The sequence below is a fragment of the Rhinolophus sinicus genome, chromosome 14 (assembly GCF_057876585.1).
Source record: "Rhinolophus sinicus isolate RSI-liver-muscle chromosome 14, RSI-T2T, whole genome shotgun sequence".
Classification (NCBI taxonomy): Eukaryota; Metazoa; Chordata; class Mammalia; order Chiroptera; family Rhinolophidae; genus Rhinolophus; species Rhinolophus sinicus.
In genome coordinates, this window is record NC_142514.1 from 149802022 (window position 1) to 149824105 (window position 22084).

The window sequence follows — 22084 nt, forward strand, 5'->3', positions numbered from 1 at the left end:
ACCCCTGCTTTCCTCTCTATAGTCCAGAACATCACAGAAGCCTACACAGCCCAGTGTGTCCTTCTGATGGAACCCCCTTTTGTACATATGTAATAAATTTGGACGTTTTCTACTGTTAATCTTTCTCACGTTAATTCGATTATTAGCCTGGCCAGAAGAACTTAGAAAGGTGCAGCAAAATTGTTTTTTGTGCCCCCACAATATCATCCCCCGAAAAAGAAACCCTGTGCCCGTCAGGCATTCACTCCACATCCCCCTCCCCAATCAAGCCCCTGGCAAACACTAATCAGTTCTCTGTTTCTGTGGATTTCCCTATGCTGGACATTTCATACAAATGGAATCATATACTACGTGGCTTTTTGTGTCTGGCTTCTTTCACTTAGCATGTTTTCAAAGGTCATTCATGTAGTTATGTATCAGTACTTTACTCCTTTTTATTGACAAACAATATTCACTTATATGGATATGCCACCTTGTATTTACTCATTCATCAATCATGAGCATTTGGGGCTGTTTTCAAATTTTAGTTATTATGAATAATGCTGTTATGAACATTGCTGTGTAAGTTTATGTCTGATCCACTGTTTTCAATCTCTTGTGTATATACCTAGAATTCTCCTCGAATTGCTGAGACTTATGATGAGTCTATGTTTAACGTTTCAAGGAACTGCTACACTGTTTTCCAAAACAGCTGTACCATTTTACATCCCAACCAGCAACTTATGAGGGTTCCAATTTCTCCACATCCTTATCAACAGTTGTTATTTTTCTATTTTAAAATTATACCTACCCTAGTGGATGTGAAGTAGTGTCTCATTTTGGTTTTGAATTGCATTCCCTAATGATTAATGTTGTTGAATATCTTTTCCTGTGCTCCTTGGCTATTTGTGTATCTTCTGAGATATATCTTCTGGAGATGTTTCTATTCAAATTCTTTGCTCATTTTTCAGTTGGTTTGTTTGTCTTTTTTATTGTTGAGTTGTAAGAGTTTTAAAAATATATGTTCTGGATACTAGGGTCTTATCAGATTTTTTTAAATGGAAAAATAAGGAATAGGCCAATGAGTGTGGAGAAATAAATTGTGGCAGAGTCATACCACAAAATACTATATAATCACTAAAACAAATAACGTTAATATGGAAAGATCCCTAAGACATAATGTTAAATGAAAAAAAAGCAAGTTTCAGAACATCATTTATATAAAATCTACAAAATCTCACAAAAGCAAGTTACAAAATAACTTTGTTTAGCAAGGGAATGTATGTATTACATAAATGCAGAGAAAAAAGTTTGGAAAGTCAAAAATGAAAGTGATACCAGTTATTAAGTATGGTGGAAGAGGACAGATTCCTATTGTTGCAGTTAATAAGAGACGATTTTAGCATTATCTAAATATTTTTTACGTGGAGAGATGACATTAATAATTAAACAAGGAAAAAGTAGATTCAAAGTCCAATATTTAAATAGTGAATCTATTTTAACTCTGAATAAACATATTCTGAACTGGTCAATGTTCAGAAAGCTTTAGCAGAAAAGACTTGACTGACAGAAAGCTTTGATTTATGTTTTTGTCTTCCTAAGGGTAGGAAAAATAGAAGGGAATAGAAAAACAGATGTTTTTCTTTTCTAGTTCTTAATATATTTTTTCACGTGTTTGGGTATCATATCTAATAATTCAATGCCAAATCCAAGAAAGGAAATTGCTCCTAGGTTTTCCTTTGAGAGTTCTGTATCTTCAGCTCTTACATTTGGATCTTGATCCATTTTGGTGTTCACTTTTGTATATGGTATGAGGCCAGGGTCCAACTTATTCTTTTGCATATGGCTATTCAGTTGTCCCGGCACCATTTGTTGAAAAGACTATTCTTGTCCCATTGAATGGTGTTGGCACCCTTATTAAAAATCAACCAAAATGTGAAGGTTTATGTCTAGACCTCAATTCTATTCCACTGATCTCTACATCTATCCTTATAGCAATACCACAGTGTTTTGATTACTGTGGCTTTCTAGTAAGTTTTGAAGTTCAGAATTGTGAGTACTTCAACTTTGGTATTTTTCGGATTATTTTGGATATCCTGGGTCCCTTGCTATTTCATATTAATTTTAGAATCAGCTTGTCCATTTCTTCAAAATATGCAATTGAAATTTTGGTAGGGATTGCATTGAATCTGTAAATTTGGGAATATTGCCATATTAACTACATTAAGTCTTCCAATCCATGAACACAGCATGTCTTTCCATTTATTTTTTATTTATTTTTATTTTTTTAAAGGTTTTATTGAGGAAGGAGAACAGGACTTTATTGGGGAACAGTGTGTACTTCCAGGGCTTCTTCCAAGTCCTTTCAATCTTACTTGTGGCGGGCACAGCTCAGCTCCAGGTCCAGTTGCCACTGTTAGTTGCAGGGGTCGCAGCCCACCATCCCTTGCAGGAGTCAAGGATTCGAACCAGCAGCCTTGTGGTTGAGAGCCCACTGGACCATGTCGGAATCTAACCAGCAGCCTTCAGCGTTAGGAGCACAGAGCTCCAACTGCCTGAGCCACCTGGCCAGTCCCAGAGCTTTCCGTTTATTCAGGTTTTCTTTAATTTCTTTCAACAGTGTTTTATAGTATCAGTGTACAATTTTTGCATTTTCTCAGTTAAGTTTATTCTTAACTATTTTATTATTTTTGATATTATACATAAAATTGTTCTAATTTTGTTTTCAGATTGTTCATTGCTAGAGTACAGAAATAAAACTGATTTTCGTATGTGATCCTGTGTCCTGTAACTTTGCTAGTTTCTTTTTTAGCTCTAATAGATTGTTTAGGGTTTTCTACATATAACATTATGTCATCAGTGAATAGAAATAGCTTTACTTCTTCCTTTCCAATTTTGATGTCATTTTTTTCTTGCCTAATTGCCCTGGCTAGAACTTCTAGTATAATATTGAATAGAAGTGGTAAAAGCAAATATCCTTGTCTTATTCCTGATTATAGGGAGAAAACTTTAAGTATAAAGTCAGCTGTGGGTTTTTCTTATAGATGCCCTTTATCAGGTGGAGGAAGTTTCTTTCTGTTCCTGATTTGTGAAGTGTTTTTTTTCATGAAAGGATATTGAAATTTGTCAAATGCTTTTTCTGCATCTATTGAGATGATCGAGTGATCCCCTCCCCTTCATTCTCACAATATGGTGTATTACACTGACTGATTTTCATATATTGAACTACCCTTACATTCCTGGAATAAATCCAACTTGGTCGTGGTGTATAATCCTTTTAATGTGATGCTGGATTTGGTTTGCTAGTATTTTGTCGAGGAGTTTTACATCTATTTTCATAAGAGATATTGGTGTGTAGTGTGTGTAGTGTGTGTGTGTGTGTGTGTGTGTGTGTGTGTGTGTGATTTCTTTGTCTGACTTTGCTATCATGGCCTCACACGATGAGTTAGGAAATGCTATCTTCTCTTCCATTTTTTTGGAAGAGATTGAGAAGAATTGGTGTTACCTCCTAAATGTTGATAAAGTTCACCAGTGAAGCCATCTGGTCCTGGGCTTTTCTTTATTGGAAGTTTCTAGTGGATAACTGATTCAATCTCTTTACTTGCTATAAGTCTGTTCAAATTTCTTTAGTCAGTTTTAGTAGCTTGTGTGTTTCTAGGAATTTGTCCATTTCATCCAGGTTATCTAATTTATTGGTGTACAGCTGTTCATAGTATCCTCTTATAAACATTTTTATTTCTGTTAGCTTGAAAGTAATGTCTTCATTTTCATTCTTGATCTTATTAATTTAAGTCTTCTCTTTTTTTTTGCTTGGACATTCTATCTAAAGGGCTATCAGTTTTATTAAGCTTTTCAAAGGACCAACGTTTGGGTTTACTGATTCTTTCTATTATTTTTCTATTCTCTTTTTTGTTTATCTCTGCTTTAATCTTGTTTCCTTCTTTCTAATTGCTTTGGGCTTAATTTGTTCTTCCTTTTCTAGCCCCTTAAGGTGGAACATGGGTTGTATTTTAAGGTCTTTCTAATTTTTTAATGTAGATGTTTACATGTATAAAATTTCCTCTGAGCACTGCTTTTGCTGCATCTCATAAGTTTTGGTATGTTGTTTTTTTTTTTCATTCATCTCAAACTATTTTATAATTTCTTGTGATTTCTTCTTTGAATCACAGGTTATTTAAGAGTGTGTTGCTTAATTTCCACATATTTGTGAATTTTCTAGATTCATTTTTTATTGATTTCTAATTTAATTCCATTGTTGTCAGAGACAATACTTTGTATGATTTCAATATTAACTTTATTGAGATTTGTTTCATGGGCTAACATATGTTCTATATTGAAGAATGTACACTTGGGAAAAATGTGTGTTCTGCTGTTGTTGGCTAAAGTGTTCTATCTATATATGTTAGAATTAGATTTACAGTAAATTATATTTACCGATTTATAATATCTAAATATTAAAGTAATTTTTCCTTTTTTATTTTTTGCTTAGTTGTTCTACTGATTATTGAAAGTGGGGTATTGAAGTTTCCAATTACCTTTATTGAACTATCTATTTCTTGCTTCAATTTGTCAGTTTTTGCTTTACATATTTTAGGACTGTTGCTAGTTACATATATGTTTGTAATTGTATCTTCTTGATGAACTGACCTTTTTATCATTATGTAATGGCCTTCTTTGTCTCATATAACAATTTTTGCCTTAAAGCACATTTTATCTGATATTAGAATGCCACTCCAGCTCTCTTTTGGTACTGCTTGCTGTCTTTTCCTTACTGAAATATCTTTTTCCAGTCTTTCACTCTTAATCTATTTGTGACTTGAATCTAAAGCACATCTCTTGTAGACAGCATGACATGGGATCCAATTTTTTATCCATTCTGCCAATCTCTGCCTTAAACTTGAGAGTTTAATCCATTTATAGTTAATGTAACAACCTACAGAAAAGGATTTACTTTTGTGATTTGTCTGTTTATCTATGTATCTTTTTCGTTCCTCATTCAGCACTCCATTATTGCCTTCATTTGTTTTAGATAGATATTTTCTAGTATACCATTTTTCCCTTCTCAATTCGTTTACTATATATATTATTTTCTTAGTGGTTGCCCCGAGGATTAAAATGAGCATCTTAATTTAAAACAAAAAAGTTTAAATTAATACCAATTTACTTTGACTAGTAAATGAAAACTTTGTTCATATATACCTCTTCCCCCCTTATGTTATGGTCTCAAGTTACATTTTTATACATTGTGTGCCCATCGACATAGATTTATAATTATTCTTATGTAGTTGTCTTTTAAATCAAAAGGCTAAAAAGAGAAGTTATAACCAAAAATACTTTAAAACTGACTTTTATATTTAGCTATGTAGTTAACCTTTACCAGTGTTCTTTATTTCTTTCTATAGACTTGAGTTACTGTTTAGTGTCCTTTTATTTCAGCCTGAAGACTCCTTTTAGCATTTCTAGGAACAATCTCTTTGTTTATCTGGGAAAGTTTTAATTTCTCCTTTATTTTTTGGGGTAGGTTTTCTTTTTGAGATAAAAACATGTAACATAAATTCACCATCTTAATAATTTTGAAGTATACTTAAAAGACATTAACAATATGTACATTGTTGTACAACAGGTCTCCGAAGTTTTTCATTGTATATGACTGAGACTCTATAACCCATTGAACAGCAATTTCCTCCTCCTTGGAAACCACTATTCTACTTTCTGTTTCTATGAGTTACTTTAGATATCTCATATTAGTGGGATCATGCAGCATTTATCTTTTTGTGGTTGGATTATTTCACTTAGCATAATATTTTCAAGATTTATCCATTTTGTATATGACAAGATTTCCTTCTTTTTAAAGGCTGAATACTCCATGGTATGCATTTACCATGTTTTCTTTATAAGTTTATCTGTAGATGGACCTTTAGGTTGCTTTCACATCTTGGCTATTGTGAATAATGCTGCCATAAACATATCTCCATCATTGTTGAAGGAGTATTATGTTGGATATTGAATTCTTGGTTGACAGGTTATTTTCTCTTTCAGCAATTTAAAATTCCACACCCTCTGGCCTCCATGGTTTCTGATGAGAAATCAGTTGTTAATCTCGTTGATGACCCCTTCTACATGACAAGTCATTTCTCTCTTGCGGCCTTCATGATTCTCTTTGTTTTTGACTTTGACAGTTTTTTTTTTTTTTAGTTTTAGATTCTACATAGGAGATCATACACTATTTGTCTTTCTCTGTCTGTCTTATTTCACTTAGCATAATGTGATCTATGTTGTCACAAATGGCAGGATTTCCTCATTTTTTATGGCTGAATAATATTGCCTTGTATATAACGTATTTTTTTGATCCATTCATTGACAGATGAATACTTAACGTTGTTTCCTCATCCTGGCTATTGTAGATAATGTTGCTATGAACATGGGGGTGCAAAAATATTTTCAAGTTCATGTTTTTGTTTCTTTTGGCTATGTTACCAGAAGCAGAATTGCTGGATCATGGGGTAGTTCTATTTTTAATTTTTTTAGTATCCTTCATGCTGTTTATCATAGTAGCTGTACCAGTTTACACTCCCACCAACAATACACAAGGGTTTCCTTTTTGATGATGGCATTTAACAGGTGTGAGGTGCTATCTCATTGTGGTTTTGATATGCATTTCCCTAATGGTTAGTGATGTTGAGTACCTTTTAATGTCCTGTTGGCCATTTGTATATGTTCTTTGGAAAAAATATCTATTTGCCCATTTTTTAAATTGGATTATTTGCCCTAAATTTTCTTTTATTCTTTGAAAGACGTGTGTGTTTTTTAACACATGGGTCTGTCATTCGTCTAAAATTACTTTAAAAAAGACAAGAAAACTTTTTATTTATTTAAGTGTTTCTTTAGGACACATCAGCTCCAAGTCAAGTAGTTGTTTCAATCTAGTTGTGGAGGATGCAGCTCACAGTGGCCCACGTGGGGACTGAACTGGCAACCTTGTTGTTAAGAGCAGTGTGCTCTAATCAACTGAGCTAACCGGCCACCTCCATCAAAAATTACTTGTATGAACAATGTGAGAAAGAGATTGTGGTAGGCTAAATAGTGATTATCTAAGAATCAGTGAATGTTACCTTAGATGGCAAAACAAACTTTGCAGTTGTGATTAAATTAAGAATTTTGAAGTGGGAAGATTATCCTGTATTACCTGGGTGGCTCTGATGTAATCACAAAAGTCCTTACAAGAAGGAGGCAGAATATCAGAATGGAGTAGCAGTAAATGTGACAGTGGAAGCAAGAGGTTGGAGTGCTACAAGGCATGGGACACAAGGCAAGCAATGAAGGCAACCTCTGGAGACTGAAAAACAAAATGATGTGTCCGTCCATGAATCTTCCAGAAGGAATGCAGCCCTGCTGGTATCTTGATTTTAGACTTCTGACCTCCAGCACTGTAAGAGAATAAATTTGCAGTTTTAAGCCACTAAGTTTGTGGTAATTTGTTAAGCAGCAATAGAAAACTAATGTAGGTTTATTAGTTTAAATTTTTGTCAAAGGAATGACAAGTACCCAATGACAAGTACTGGAAATGTATCCTTTTCTTTCTGATTAGAAATGCAGGGATGGGGGTGGGGTGGGGTGGAAGAATTGTGCAAGAGTAATGTAATCTGAATTATGCTTTTAAAAGCTCATTATAGCTGCTGTCTTAACAATAGACTATGTGGGAAGGTGCAGCGATAAACACAGGAAGATAAGTGAGGAGGCTATTAACTAATCTAGTTGAGATCTATGGTGGCTTGGACCAGCGTAGTAGAAGTGGTGGTGATAAGAAATGGTCAGACTCAAGTTGTACTGCAACGCTAGAAAAAATAGGATTTCCAGAGGGTCTGGATGTGAAGTATGAGAAAAAGAGGAATCCAGCGTGATTTTTTGGTTTGAGCAACTGAAAGAACATAGTTGTCATTTACTAAAATAAGAAAAACTGTGCCTCCAAACTGCCCCCCACCTAGAGAAAACCTTTTGGCCCAAAATACTGGGGAAATTCCATAAAATCTGAATTATGTTCCTCACAACTTTATAAATGCTAAATGCATCCTCGCAGGTGTTCTGTAATTTTTAGTAGGTGCTCAAATAATTGTTGAACTTGGTTTTTACTTAAAAATAAGTAAATTAACTAATTAAATAAAATAAAATAAGAAAAACTATGAGGAGCAGGTTTGGGGGAAGAAAGACAGTATTGGACATGTATACTTTCTAAGTGGAGTTACCAAGAAGAGGCTGAAAAAGCTATTGACCTGGGAGTGGGGTTAGAGGTCAGGTTTAGAGATAAGAATTTTGGGAGTCATCAGCATATTTATACCATTTAAAGTGATAAGACTGGATGAAACAATCTGGGTAGGGAAGGTAGATAGAGAAGAGGGCTGGCCATTAAGCCTTGACAGATTCAGTAAGTGTAGAGGAAGAGGAATGAACAATGAGCTCTGAGAAAGTGTTCTATGAGGTAGAAGGAAAATCAAAAGGATATGGAAGCCAAGTAAAATATTTAAGAAGGGCAGCCGGTTGGCTCAGTGGGTTAGAGTGCAGTGCTCATAACACCAGGGTCTCCGGTTTGATTCCCACATGGGCCAGGGAGCTGCGCCCTCCACAACTAGATTGAAAAAAGCAACAACTTGACTTGGAGCTGATGGGTCCTCGAAAAATACATTTTCCCCAATAAAAGTTAAAAAAAAAAAGTTAAAATAAAAAGGAAGTGGTCAACTCTGTCAACACTGCTGAAAGGTTAACAAGATGAAACAGAAATAACCATTGGATTTGGAAACAAAGGTTGGTAAACTTGCCAAAGTTGTTCAGACAAAGTCTGATTGGTGTAGATTTAAGAAGGAATAAGAGAATATGATATAAAACAGCGAATAGACAACCCTTTTGAGAAGTCTTGCCATAAAGTGGAACTGAGAAATAAAGCAGCATTTGCAAGGGGAAGTATTTTTTGAAAGCTAGGATATACCAAGTTATATGGCTCTGAGCATTCTCCAGTGATCTAACCCGACATCATATCCCTAATCCATTCTGCAACTTCCCTAATCTACTCTGCCCTTTGGAAGTCTTGGTCATAAGCAAAATGTCCTACTCCCTCAACCTGTTCTCTGAACCTTTGCCTATTTGTGTGGATTAGACTCAGGTACACCAAGCTGGGCTGGGAATAGAGCAGGACAAATCCCCACCACAGATAGTCTCTGCTCCTTCTCCTTAATGGGAATTTATTATTAGACACCTTCTGGTTTCACTGATGGCCTTCCCAGGGATTCTCAAATTGTAATCACTTCTGGCCTTTGTTAATGATGCAAATACCTTGCTTCTACCCCAGACCTACAGATCAGAATCTCTTTAAGGACACACAAGTCACAAGGTTGAAAACTACTGCTAGTTCTCACTATCTCCTTTCTTGGTTCTTCTTCAGCTCTGCACCTAGGCTCTTAATACCTGCCTCTCGCCTTCCTGATTATGTAAGAACCATTTTACACGTAATACCCTGTCTCAATCTCAGCTATGACTCTATTATTCATCATTTGGCCCTAGGATCTTTGACAGCACGTAAAGGATACTCTATCCTTAGCCTCACAGCCTCACAGTTAAGGGAATCAGTAGCCCTAAACCTATTTGAGTTACCTGGAAGGCAGCCAGATAAAAAGCTTTATGGTTGGATATTCAAACAAAGGTGTGCTAATGCTAGAGAAATTAAGTTAAATCTGCCACTTAAATTTTGAATATGTAAAAAATGTCATAGTGGTGTCATCCAAGAAAGAGTCATTTCTTAAGAAAAGAAAGACACAAATATTTGTGAAATGGCAGAATTACAAAGAAGCTTTAAGATAGAACTAGAGTTCTTTGAGTATTTAACAAGTATGAACATAAGGACAAAAACATTATTTTCATAAGCAACGTGTAACTGTTACATAGTTATTATCTGAAGTGATGCAAGAGAAAAATAGAGTTAAGAACCAAACAGGTCAGAATTTGAATTTTATCTCTGCTTCTTATCCACTGGGTGACCGACCTTAAGCAGCAGGTTACTCAATTCTGAATTTCATTTTTATCTCATCTGTAAAGTAGAGATAATGGCACTTTCTACAATGAGCTGTTGTGTAGACTGAAGAAAAAGTATTATGTATAGTGCCTAGAACACGGTACATATTCAATAAATGTAAGTTTTCCCATTCCATGCTCCCATGGGAAACTAAGGCTTAAATATGGGCAACTTGATAAAATTTGACTTGGGGACTTGGTTTTAAGCTTATGTTTTGAGCAGAAGTATCAAGTTTACCAAGGTCTCTGAGGTCTGACAATTAAGTTCGCAAACTTGTTGCAATGATATTGCTAACCTTTTTTTGATATCAGAGGGATTATTCATTATGAATTAGCACCAACTGGACAAATAGTTAACCAAGTTGACTATTTGAAAGTGCTGAAAAGGCTGTGTGAAAAGTTACACGAAAACAACCTGAACTTTTCGCCAACAATTCATGGCTCCTGTATCACAATGCACCAGCTCACATGGCACTGTCTGTGGGGGAGTTTTTACCAGTAAACAAATAACTGTATTGGAACACCCTTCCTACTCACTTGATCTGGCTGGCCCCCAATGACTCCTTTCTTTACCCGAAGATAAAGGAAATATTGAAAGGAAGACATTTTGATGACATTCAGGACATCAAGGGTAATACGAGGACAGCTCTGACACCCATTCCAGAGACAGAGTTCCAAAATTGCTTTGAAGGGTGGGCTAGGCGTTAGGTGTCAGTGCATAGCTTCCCAAGGGGAGCACTTCGAAGGTGACCGTAGTGATATTCAGCAATGAGGTATGTAGCACTTTTTCCAGGATGAGTTCGTTGGCTTAATTGTCTGACCTCGTATACTAAGAAGTAAAGCAATTTGGTGATTTGGAGAGGACCCCCAGGTTTAGTAAAACAACAGTCCTCACAAGCCTGGTCTATAGCACCATACGGCACAAGCCCCTCCTCCCTGCCCCAGAGGCCCTATGCCAGCTCTGTGTTGTTCTCTGTGTCTGCTCCACCAAGCTCCTTGCTGTGGTTGTGTCTTACGTGGAATGATGTTGAATCCCAGAGAGCCATCGAGGTATTTTCCACATCCCCAGCTCCATCCATGGCCTATGCTGACCTAGTAACCCTGTTTTGTATTAGGTGGGCACTTCATCTCATAGTCCATGACCCCAGCTGATTAACTTAGTGAACTGACTGATGAACAACTAATATAGGCTGGCCTACATACTGTACAATGGTATGCCATGAAATGCTGTGCCTTAATTGAGGTAGGGGTTTGCTTACTAAATACTGAACCTTATGAAAAATGTAGATGGATGAAAAATTTCAATTTATATTTTGCAAGCATTTTCTCTGTCATCCAGGATGGAAAAACGGCTTGCTTTTGGGAGCAGACCCTCCCTGTATTGTGGGAAATATTATTTTTGCATGACTTTTTAGTTCTATGGATATAAGTCATGTATCTATTACCTTTTCTTGGGAAATTCAATGAAAATATCCAAATATAGAAGATTTACATTGAAAAATTGAGCGTCCTATTTAGAAAAGTAAATTGGTATATCTTTTAGTAGAACCATGTCCCTGAAAATGATATTAAGGACATTCTCCCCTTATCTGGTACTAGAATAGCCAATACCTAAATATCACTGTTTTGGAGAAATGGTAGTGATTTTGTCCAAGTAAATAAAAATAGGAAATTAGAGCTGGAGAAAAACCGCAATTACCCAAAATGAACTTGACTGGTTGCATGCCTATTATTAAAAACGGAATCACTCATATTTTGGAAAATGTACTGCCCATTATTCTTGGAGGTACCTTCTAGTGACAGCATAAGGTAAGAAAGGACAACCCCAAGGATAGGGGATGAAGAGACTATGTGTTTCCACTTTCAATCATCCTGAGAAAAGATAAAATCGGGAGCATAAAATATGGGCTCTGTGAGAAAGATAAAAGCAATTTCCCCTCACTGAGCCTTGGGAATTCGAGAAATGGACTTTAGGGAGGAGAAATTTGCTCAAGGGTACTGCAGCAAGAATTAGGCTGGCCCTCACATGCAGGCAGGATAAGGCGTAGTTTCCAAACACCGTGCTGAGGCAATCGGGTGCAACATTTCAGGAAGTGCTCCTCAGACTTGTGCAAATGCATGCTTGGCATCACAGAGTGAGCACCCTCTGAAATTTTATGCCCTGGGTGCCTTGCTTGCTTCACCTTAGTCGTGGACCTATGTGGCATTCTGGATTATTGGAGAATGAGCTGTGGCAAAACAGATTCTCACTTACAGGTGTTGAACTGCAGAATTCTGAAAGATTCTGTAAGTTAAAGATGAGAGCAGAGAGGCTCAGAAGTGTGATTCCTGAGGGGATCAGAACATGCCGCCCCAAAATATAATGCTTTGACATGTTATTTTGAGCTGAAGGCACTTGAGAAACAGCAGATGTAAAAAGGGCTCTCTGACCTCCTCCTTTCTGCCTAAAAGCAGATCCTAAAATTTCCTATGAGAAAGATGCCCTACCTGTACCAGGAAGAGAAGAATATTCTTATTACTAGAGACTGGGAATCAATGCCAAAATGGCTCTGTACAAACACACCCACTAAAACAACCCTTATTTTCCATTACTTTACCCCCTATATTTTCTAGTCACTTCCTCACAATTTACCACTAGTAGAAGCTTTAACTCTTTTCCTTTGTCATGTCACTTCTCCACAAATTTATGATTCTTTGTGTTAAAAACACAAAGCAGTTAAAAACTGCTTCTTCAGGTCTTCAGTTTTGCTATGAAGGCTCCAAGTGCACACAAAAATATTAAGTAAAACTTGTATACTTTTCTCCCGTTAATTATGTCTTATGTCAGTTTAATTCTCAGGCCCAGCCACAGATCCTAAGAAGATAGAAGGAAAGTTTTTCCTCCCCTGCAGTGGCCATGAGTATGCTGAGGAGAACAACTGAAAGGTTGAGTATACAGAAACTGGGAGCTGGAGAAAAGATAAAGGTGAGGAAGTCGATTGGTGGGGGGGAGAGAACAGATGCAGAGAGTAGCAGATAGGCAGAGAGTAGTCGATCATGTCACACTCGAGAGATAGTTCTTGAATTTCTACTGTTGAGGGCGATAGAGCTGTTTTGGATTCCGCATGACCACCCAGTTCCATGAGATCCAGCCCTACCATGGTTCCTGCCATTCCTAAGTGAGTCTTGGCTCTAACTTAAGCAGAAGGGAATGTGTTCAAAAGGCATTAGGGATTTAATCAAACAGATAGAAGGTGGGAGAGTGCGGCCTGAGGACAGGCGGGAAGTAAGACAGCCGAGGAGACAAGAGCAGTCTCTGTGGCTGGAATGATCTGGTCAGGACGCTGTTATACAAGAAGGGACACTTAATCCCTGGGAACTCTGTCCCTGTGCTAGAGATGCAAATCCCAGGGACGGAATATACAATGCCCTAGTTTGGGTCAAGGGCTTGTCCTAGTTTGGATTGCAAGCCAAGTCCCAAATAATAGTTCTACCAAATTAACTAATGTGGAAGAGGCAATGGGTAAAGAAAGGAAATTGGGGTGCTAAGAAGGGGAAAAAGATGAATATTGGTAAGCCAAACCAAGAACTGTCCACTACCCTGCAACATGGCTTTTTGTCCTTCCTGTGTTCCCATAGACCTTCCCACATGCCTGGGATGCCTGCCTCAGATTCCGGTGAGCACCATGACTCCCGTGATCCCATAACTGTTAGTTGAGTGATTCTCAGTCCCTTGCAACAATCAACAGCTGGAGCAAATTGCTGAGGAAAAGGGTGCTGGTTTGTTTGTTTATTTATTTATGTATTTATGTCTATCTCCAACAGAAATTATTAAAACCTCTCAAAAAAAGACTCCAATCTGCTCCTTCAGCGAGTGTTTCTCTCTGCTGGATTCTCTTGTCTTTTCTGTCAGCTTTCTTTTGTGACATTTTCCATGTGGAAAGAAAAAGGGCCATAATATTATAGTATTTCTTTTTTCAGTTGCTTTAGCCTGATATGGTTCAGATATCAGCCCAAACAGGGGCAATAATAGCCCTCACATTCCCTTGTTCTTTCTATTTAATTGAGATATAATTCACATGCCATAAAATTCACCTTTTCAAAGAATGCAATTCAGTGGTTGTTGTATAATTACAAACTTGTGCAACTATCAGTACTATTTAATTCCAGAACATTTTCATCAGTTACTCCCCATTCTCCCCTTCCCTCAACCCTAAACTACTAATCTATGTTCTATCTCTATAAATTTGCTTATTTTGGACATTTCATATATATGGAATCATATAATATGTGGCATTGTGTGTCTGGCTTCCTTTACTTAGCATAATGTTTTCAAGATGCACCCATGTTGTAACATGTATCAGTCCTTTAATTTTTGTGTGGCTAAGTAATATGCCATTGTATGGATACATCACAATTTATTTATCAGTTCATAATTGATAGACTCTTGGGTTGTTTCCACTTTGGGGCTGTTATGAATAATGCTGCTATAAATATCATGTACAATTTTTTGGGTCAACTTGTTTTCAATTCTATTGAGTATATACCTAGGAATGTAATTACTGGGTCATATGGTAATTCTATGCATAACAGTTTGAGAAACTGACAAATTGTTTCCCAGAGAGGCTGCACCATCTGCAAAGTATGAGGGTTCCACTGCACATTTTCAACAATACTTGTTCATTATTTTAATTTTAAGCATTCTAGTGGATGTGAAAAGGTCTCTCATTGTGGTTTAAGTTTGCATTTCCCTGCTGGCTGATGATGTTGAGCATCTTATTGGCCATTTGTGTAACTTGTCCGGAGAAACGTCTATTCAAATCCTTTCCCTATATTTTAATTGGGTTGTCTTTTTATTGTTTAGTTGAAAGTGCTCTTTATGTATTCTGGATACTAGAATCTTATCTGAAATACAATTTGCAAATATTTTCTCCCATTCTGTGGTTTGTTATTTCACTTTCTTGACTTTGAAGCACAAATGTGTTTAATTTTGATGAAGTCCAATCTATTTTCTATTTGGCTGGTTGTGCTTTTGCTGGCATAGCTAAGAAATCATTGGCTAACTCAAGGTAACAAAAATCTCACAATCACGTTTTCTTCTAAGAGTTTTCTAATTTCAGCTCTTACATTTAGGTCTTTGATTTACTTAGAGTTAATTTTTGTATATGTTTAGGTAGGGGATCCAAATTCACTCTTTTGCATATGAATCTAATTGTCCCAGCATCATTTGTTGAAGATTATTCTTTTCCTCAATGAATTTTGGTACTCTTGTTGAAAAATCAAATGACTGTAAGTGTAAGAGTGCATTTCTGGACTCTTAATTTGATTCCATGTATCCATATTGCTATATTTATGCCAGTACCACACTGTCTTCATTACTATAGCTTTGTAGTAAGTTTTGAAATAAAGAATTGAAGAATTTTGTGTTCTCCAACTGTGATCTTTTTCAAGATTGTTTTTGCTACTCTGCGTCCCTTGCTATCCTGTGTAAATTTTAGGATTAACTTATTAGTTTCTGCAAAAAAAAAAAAAAAGCTGCTGGGATTTTGATAGAGATTGCATGTAATCTGTAGATTAATTTAGGGAGTATTGTCATCTTAACAATATTAAGTTTTTCAATCTATGAATATATCTTTGCATTTAAGTCTTTAATTTCTTTCAAACTTTTTAATAATTAAAATTTTTATTTCTAAGTATTTTATTTCTTTGATGCTACTGAAAATAGAGTTGTTTTCTTATTTTCTGGCTATTTGTTGGTGTACAGAAATGCAATTGATATTTGTATATTGATCTGGTATTCTTAAAATGTGGTGAATAAGTCATTTCCTAGTTTTAATGCAATTCTTAGGATTTCCTACATACGAGATTATGTCATCTACAAGTAGTAGTTTTACTTCTTCCTTTCCAATCTGATGCGTGTTCTCTTTCTTCTCTCTTCTCACTTCTCTCTCTCTCTCTTGCTTAATTGCCCTGACTAGACCCTTCAGCACAATGTTGAATAGAACTAACAAGAGCGAACATCCTTGTCTTGTTCCTGACCTTAGGGTAAAGCTTTAAATATTTCATCATGAAGTATGACGTTAGCTGTGGTTTTTTAACAGATGCCCTTTATCAGACTGAGGAAGTTTCCTTCTATTCTAAGTTTGTTGAATGTTTTTATTGGAAATATTAAGATGATGATGTGGTTTTTTTTTTTTTTTTTTACTATTAATGTGGTATATTACATCGATTGGTTTTGTATGTTAAACCAACCTTGCATTCTTGGGATAAATCCCACTTAGTCATGGTGTATAATTCTTTTTATATGCTGCTGAATTTGGTTTACAAATGCATAAATGTGCAGCTTTTATTTTCCTGAGGTGTTTTGTGATGATATTCACAAGGGATATTGGTCTGTAATTTTGGTTTTTTTCCCCTTGTGGTATCTGCCTGGTTTTGGTATCAGGATAATATTGGCTTCACAGAATGAGTTGGGAAGTGTTCCATCCTTTGCTATTTTTTCAAAGAGTTTGGGAAGTCCTTAAGTAACTGAATTAAGGCCAAGAAAGTAAAAGGCTGCTTAGCACTGAATAATTCTACCATTCTGGGTTATAAGAATACAAAATTATTATATACAAACATAGACTCTTATGAACAAGGTACTAAATGTTTAGAAGACAAAAATCAAGCCAAGTTTCGTACCAGATAAAATTCATCCCCTCCTAAAATTTCTAGAAATAATTTACTTAAGCTATGAGATCTGACAATTACATTTGCGAACATGTCACCATGCGCTTACATTGGCAGCACTGTACAAACAGCTCTGTAAGGTTTCATAACCTTGGAATATCAGTGTCTCATAGCTGTGTTCGTGTCGACATGTGGCAGTGCCTTGCTGAGTGGCATTCATTATTGTTGTTAAGTGTTTCTGTGTGCCATTGTGAGAATGTCTGAACTTGAATTACAGCAATGAAGAAACATTAAATTTCTTGTTAAACTTGGAAAGAGTGGAAGTGAAATCGGGGACATGTTAGTCCAAGTTTATGAGGATAATTCCATGAAGAAAACGGCAGTGTACAAGTGGATTAAACATTTTTCTGAGGGGAGAGAACATGTCACTGATGAAGAGAGGTCTGGGTGGCCAGTAACAAGCAGAACTGACGAAAACATTGCAAAAATTGTTGAATTGTGCATCAAATTCATTGGCTGACTGTGAGAAACATAGCAGACTAAGTAAATATCAATAGAGAAATAATTAGAACAATCTTAACTGAAAACCTTGGCATGAGAAAGATGTGTGCAAAAATGGTCCCAAAGGAGCTCTTGCATCACAGCAATGCACCAGCTCACATGGCACTGTCTGTGGGGGAGTTTTTAGCCAACAAACAAATCATTGTATTGGAACACCCTCCCTACTCACCTGATCTGGCGCCCAATGACTTCTTTCTTTACCCGAAGATCAAGGAAATATTGAAAGGAAGACATTTTGATGACATTCAGGACATCAAAGGTAATACGGTGACAGCTCTGATGGCCCTTCCAGAAAAAGAGTTCCAAAATTGCTTTGAAGGGTGGACTAGGCACTGGCATTGGTGCATAGCTTCCCAAGGGGAGTACTTTGAAGGTGACCATAGTGATATTCAGCTATGAGATATGTGGCACTTTCTAGGATGAGTTAGCAAACTTAATTGTCAGACCTTGTATATCACAAATTTATATGTAGATTAATGATTAGGTTTGTGAAAATGGAAATATAGCATATCACTTGAAAAGAATTCAAGCAACACAGAAATATATTAGTAAGTAAAACAATAAAATTCTGTCACCCAGAGATAATCATCAGAAATATTTAGTAAACACCATTTTAGACCATGCTTTATATCACAGCTATTTAATTCTATATTTAAATGTATCGTTGTTTACCAATTCTTTTACTTTATCTTCTGTATACTTAAATCTCATGGATAAATGGATTTTATTAAAAGTAGTTTGTTCTAGGACCTCTGGGTAGTGTGATTCCTGAGTTCCTTTACATTTAGGAATGTAAATATGCTTCCTTATATGCAAACAACTTGGCTGTGTAATATTCTTGTCTCACATTTTAACTTTCTAGATATTGCTAATATATATAATCTGGCATTGACTATTACTGTGGAAGAGTCAGAGGATAATCTGATTTCCCATTACAGATGACCTTTTTGTGTGCGGATGACTGAAGAACATTCTTTAATCCTTGAAATTCAACTAAATTTGACAAGCTTCATCTCAAGTTGATTTCTTTTTTTTAAATTTATTTTCAATTACAGCTGACATACACTATTATATTAGTCTCAAGTGTACAACATAATGATTAAACATTTATATACCTTATGAAGTGACCACACCGATTAAGTCTTAATACCTATCTGACATCAGGTTGATCATTTCATATGGTATCACTTGTTTTCTGGAACAAAACGGGTCCTTTAATTTGTAGATCCACTTTCTTTTAATACTTTTTTTTTTCTGCTGCAGTTTTTAAGCTCACTCTTTTAGGGTCAATTCGTCTTATGTTGGGTAATGTTTGTACTCTGCAATATTAACTTCTCTTTAAATGCTTTAACCTTTGTTTTTTTATCCTCTACAATTGTAGTGATTAACCAGGTTATTTTTTTGTTAGAAATCACATTTCAGTAGTGTCCATTCTGTTCCTTGCTATTCTACGTTTGTTAGATGACAGCTGGTATTGTTTTGGTCCTTGAATTGTTTTCTTAACTATGCAATTTCCCTTTCCATTTCCTATTGTTTTATTTAGTGTTCAAGCTCTTACTTTATTGAATTAATAGTCTTATTAAATTTTCCTTAGGTGTAAAGTACCCATGAACATTTTTACTCTGTTGCTTAGTACTGAATATGCGTAGTATTTATTTTTCTCTTTGAATAAGCATAGTATTTAAATAGTTACAGGGTGGCTGGGTAGCTCGGTTGGTTAGAGTGTGGTCCTAATAACACCAAGGTTGCTGGTTCAATCCCTACATGGGCCACTGTGAGCTGCACCCTCCTTAAATAAATAAATACATAAATACATAAAATAGTTACAGATGTTTCTTCTTAAGCATCTCACACTCCTCTAAACTTTCACCATTTCAGTGTTTTGCAAGGACAATGTTTAATGTAGCTCTCTATTTCTATCATGTTTTAATCCTATCAGTTAGGATGGCTTGGAATACAAATAACAGAATCTTTAACAATGTTTAAACAATAAAGATTTTCTATTGTCTCACATGTCTACTATCTAGAGGTAGTCAGTTACAAGGTTGGTTCTGCAGTTTAACTATGTCATCAAGGATCAAGGCTTTTCCCATTTTTCTGCTCTGCTGTACCTCAAAAATCACAATATGTGGCTGCCATAGCGCCAAGATTCAAGTCCACACACACTCACATCTCAGGTAGCAAGGAAGTGGAAGGGACTAAAAGGGTCTTATCACTTTTCAGTTCTTTTTTTTTCCAGAAAGGAAAATCTTCCTCGGGACCTCCTGCCTTCCACCTCCAACCCCTAAAGAGTCTTTTCCTTCCATTTTGCCAGAATTGGATCATATGCCTTCCCCCAAGTAAGTCACTGATAAAGATGAAATAGATTGTCATTAATGGTCTAAGACAGTGATTCTCAACTGAGGGTGATTTTGCCTTCCAGGGGACTTTTGATAATATTTACAAAGATTTTTGGTTGTCACAACTTCAAACCAAAATCAAGGTTCTATTGGCAAGAAGGAAGGGGAGAGAGAATAGGAGTTGAATATATGCACTATCTATCTAAACACCACTGTCTAAAGGGAGGAAACCCGTTTTCAGCTAGAATACCTATCAATAACTTATTTTTCTTACCAAAGTGATTGCTAAACTACCCTTCGTTTGTCATACAAGGACAAAATAGAACTCAGAAAATGTAGAGGTCTCATATACAGAGAGAAAAATACTTCAGAATCATGCAATCAGAAAAAAAGAAAAGTAATTGGGGTTTAACAAGTGAAAAATACTTTTTCAGAGTATTAGAAGAATAAACCTATGAAAAATAGACTAATCAAAATAGTCCTTGAAGTGAACTCTGTAAATAACTTTATAAGTAAAAATAAGGGTTAAGTAAAACAGAGAATAAATTAGAAAAAAGGACATCTGTGGTAGATAGAATAATGAGTCCTCAAAGATACCCATGTTCCAATCCCTGGAATCTGTGACTGTCACTTTATATGCAAAAGGAGTTTCTTACATATGATTAAGTTGTTAGGAGATGGGAAGATTATTTTTGAATTATCCTGGTAGGCCCATGGTAACCACAAAGATTCTTATAAAAGGGAGGTAAGAGGGCCAGAGTCAGAATAAGAAGTGTGACAACAAAAGCAGAAGTTGAAATGATGCAAGAAAGACCATTAGCCAAGGAATGCAAGTGGCCTCTTGAAACTGAAAAAGGCAAAGAAACAGATTCTTCCCTGAACCTTCCTGCGGAAGGAATGTAGCCCTGCTGACGGTCAGAACTGTGATAACAAATTTGTGTTGTTTTAAGCCAGTAATTTGGTTACAGCAGCAAAAGAACATCCAAGTGCAGACTGACATAGAATAAGAACAGCATGAGACACAGTGATAATCTATAGTATAGGCCTTGGACAATGCAAAGGCAAGAAGAATAAAAACTGGATCAAACAGAGGCAATATCTCGCTAAGCACTAAGAATTTTCACTTTTCATAGTGAAAAGGGAACTGGACATTTCTATGGGAATTTACTGTGTATTGATTACAGTTTGATATATGCAGTAGTAAGGGTTCTCTAGAGAAACAGAACCAAGAGGAGATGTGTGTGTGTTTTAAAGCAATTGTCTCATGCAATGGGGGGCAGGGAGGGCTGGCATTCTGAAATTTGTAGGACAGGCTGGCAGGCTGGCAATTCAGTTAAGAGTTAATGTTGAAGGTTTGAGAATTCTATAGGGCAGCGGTCTGGAAACTCAGGCGGAGTTTCTGTGTTGCAGTCTTGAGGAGAATTCCTTCTTTTTCTTCAGGAAACCTTAGTCTTTGCTGGTAAAGACCTTCAATGAGGCCTACTCATATTATGGAGAGTAATCTGCTCTACTCGAAATCTACTGATTTAAATGTTAATCACATGTAAAAAATGCCCTTACAGAACATCTAGACTGATGCTTTGACCAAACAACTGGGCACCATAGCTTAGCCAAGTGGACACATAGAATTAACCATTGCAGTGTACATGTGTACATTTAACTCTATAGAATACAGTCAATAATTTTCAACAAATCCTCTGTTGTGTTCATCAACTTGACTTAGTGTTAAGATCAAGATTCTTAATGTGGAATCCATGTACCACTAGAGGGTCCCCCATTTTCAGGTGGGGGCAGAGCATTCATGAAGCTTTTCCGATTACATACAGCATTTTGACTGGATGCATGCTAATGCATTTTTCTGGGAGAAAGGTCCATAGCTTTCACCATATCCTCAAAAGAGTCTAGAAGGGTCCAAGACTGGCCAAGAAAGGTTAAGGAACCACTCTAGACAGACATCGAAACTGAGCGAACCATTTTTGACATTTGAAGGCTGGGTTCAGATGTCTGATCAAGCAGGACACTTACAGACTACTCTGAGAGTCTGTAATCACAGACTCAAATCAAAGACTCATCACAGAAATACAAAGTTCTCACCAAAGTCCTTACAAATAATAGAGTAAATATACATCTTTGCTTTTCAGCAAGGTTTTTCATATCTTACTCTGACATGATATTATAAAGGTCATATCTTACTCTGACATAATATTATAAGGGAGATGGGCTAAGGGAGATGGGACATAGTGCAGTCCAAAATGTGTCTTTCAGAAGCAATTTTTGGTCATTACAATTTTATGGATGAGTTATTTAGATAATAAATGGCAGTGAAGTGAGCAGCAGTGAGGAGCCTTCCAAAATCTTAAAAATGAAAAAGAATGCTGCCCTCTGAACCCTAAACCTACCAACTCAGCATACATGAGAAGCCAGCAAAATGTCTCCTAGGCCCTCAGAATGGCTGTGTAGTTAAAGTGAATGAATCAATTAATAGGAGAAACTAGTAT

General features: G+C 36.3%; 1 protein-coding gene across 9 annotated transcripts in view; it reads right to left on the minus strand.

Moving 5' to 3' along the window:
* Positions 1 to 22084, minus strand: part of LOC109459728 (uncharacterized) — a 74184-nt gene that overhangs the window by 40381 nt on the left and 11719 nt on the right. For 3 of the 9 annotated variants that reach the window (XR_016018764.1, XM_088791651.1, XM_088791650.1), the window contains exon 3: positions 6211 to 7406. The exons of 4 other annotated variants lie outside the window; for them this stretch is intronic. Coding sequence is in view for 3 of the 5 variants with exons in the window: in XM_088791650.1 (XP_088647776.1) it covers positions 7268 to 7406 (139 nt within the window). In the remaining 2 variants the exon portion in view is untranslated. Of the gene's footprint in view, positions 1 to 6210; positions 7407 to 22084 lie in introns of those variants that run through there. 2 more of the 9 variants (XR_016018763.1, XM_088791649.1) reach the window with 2 other exon arrangements.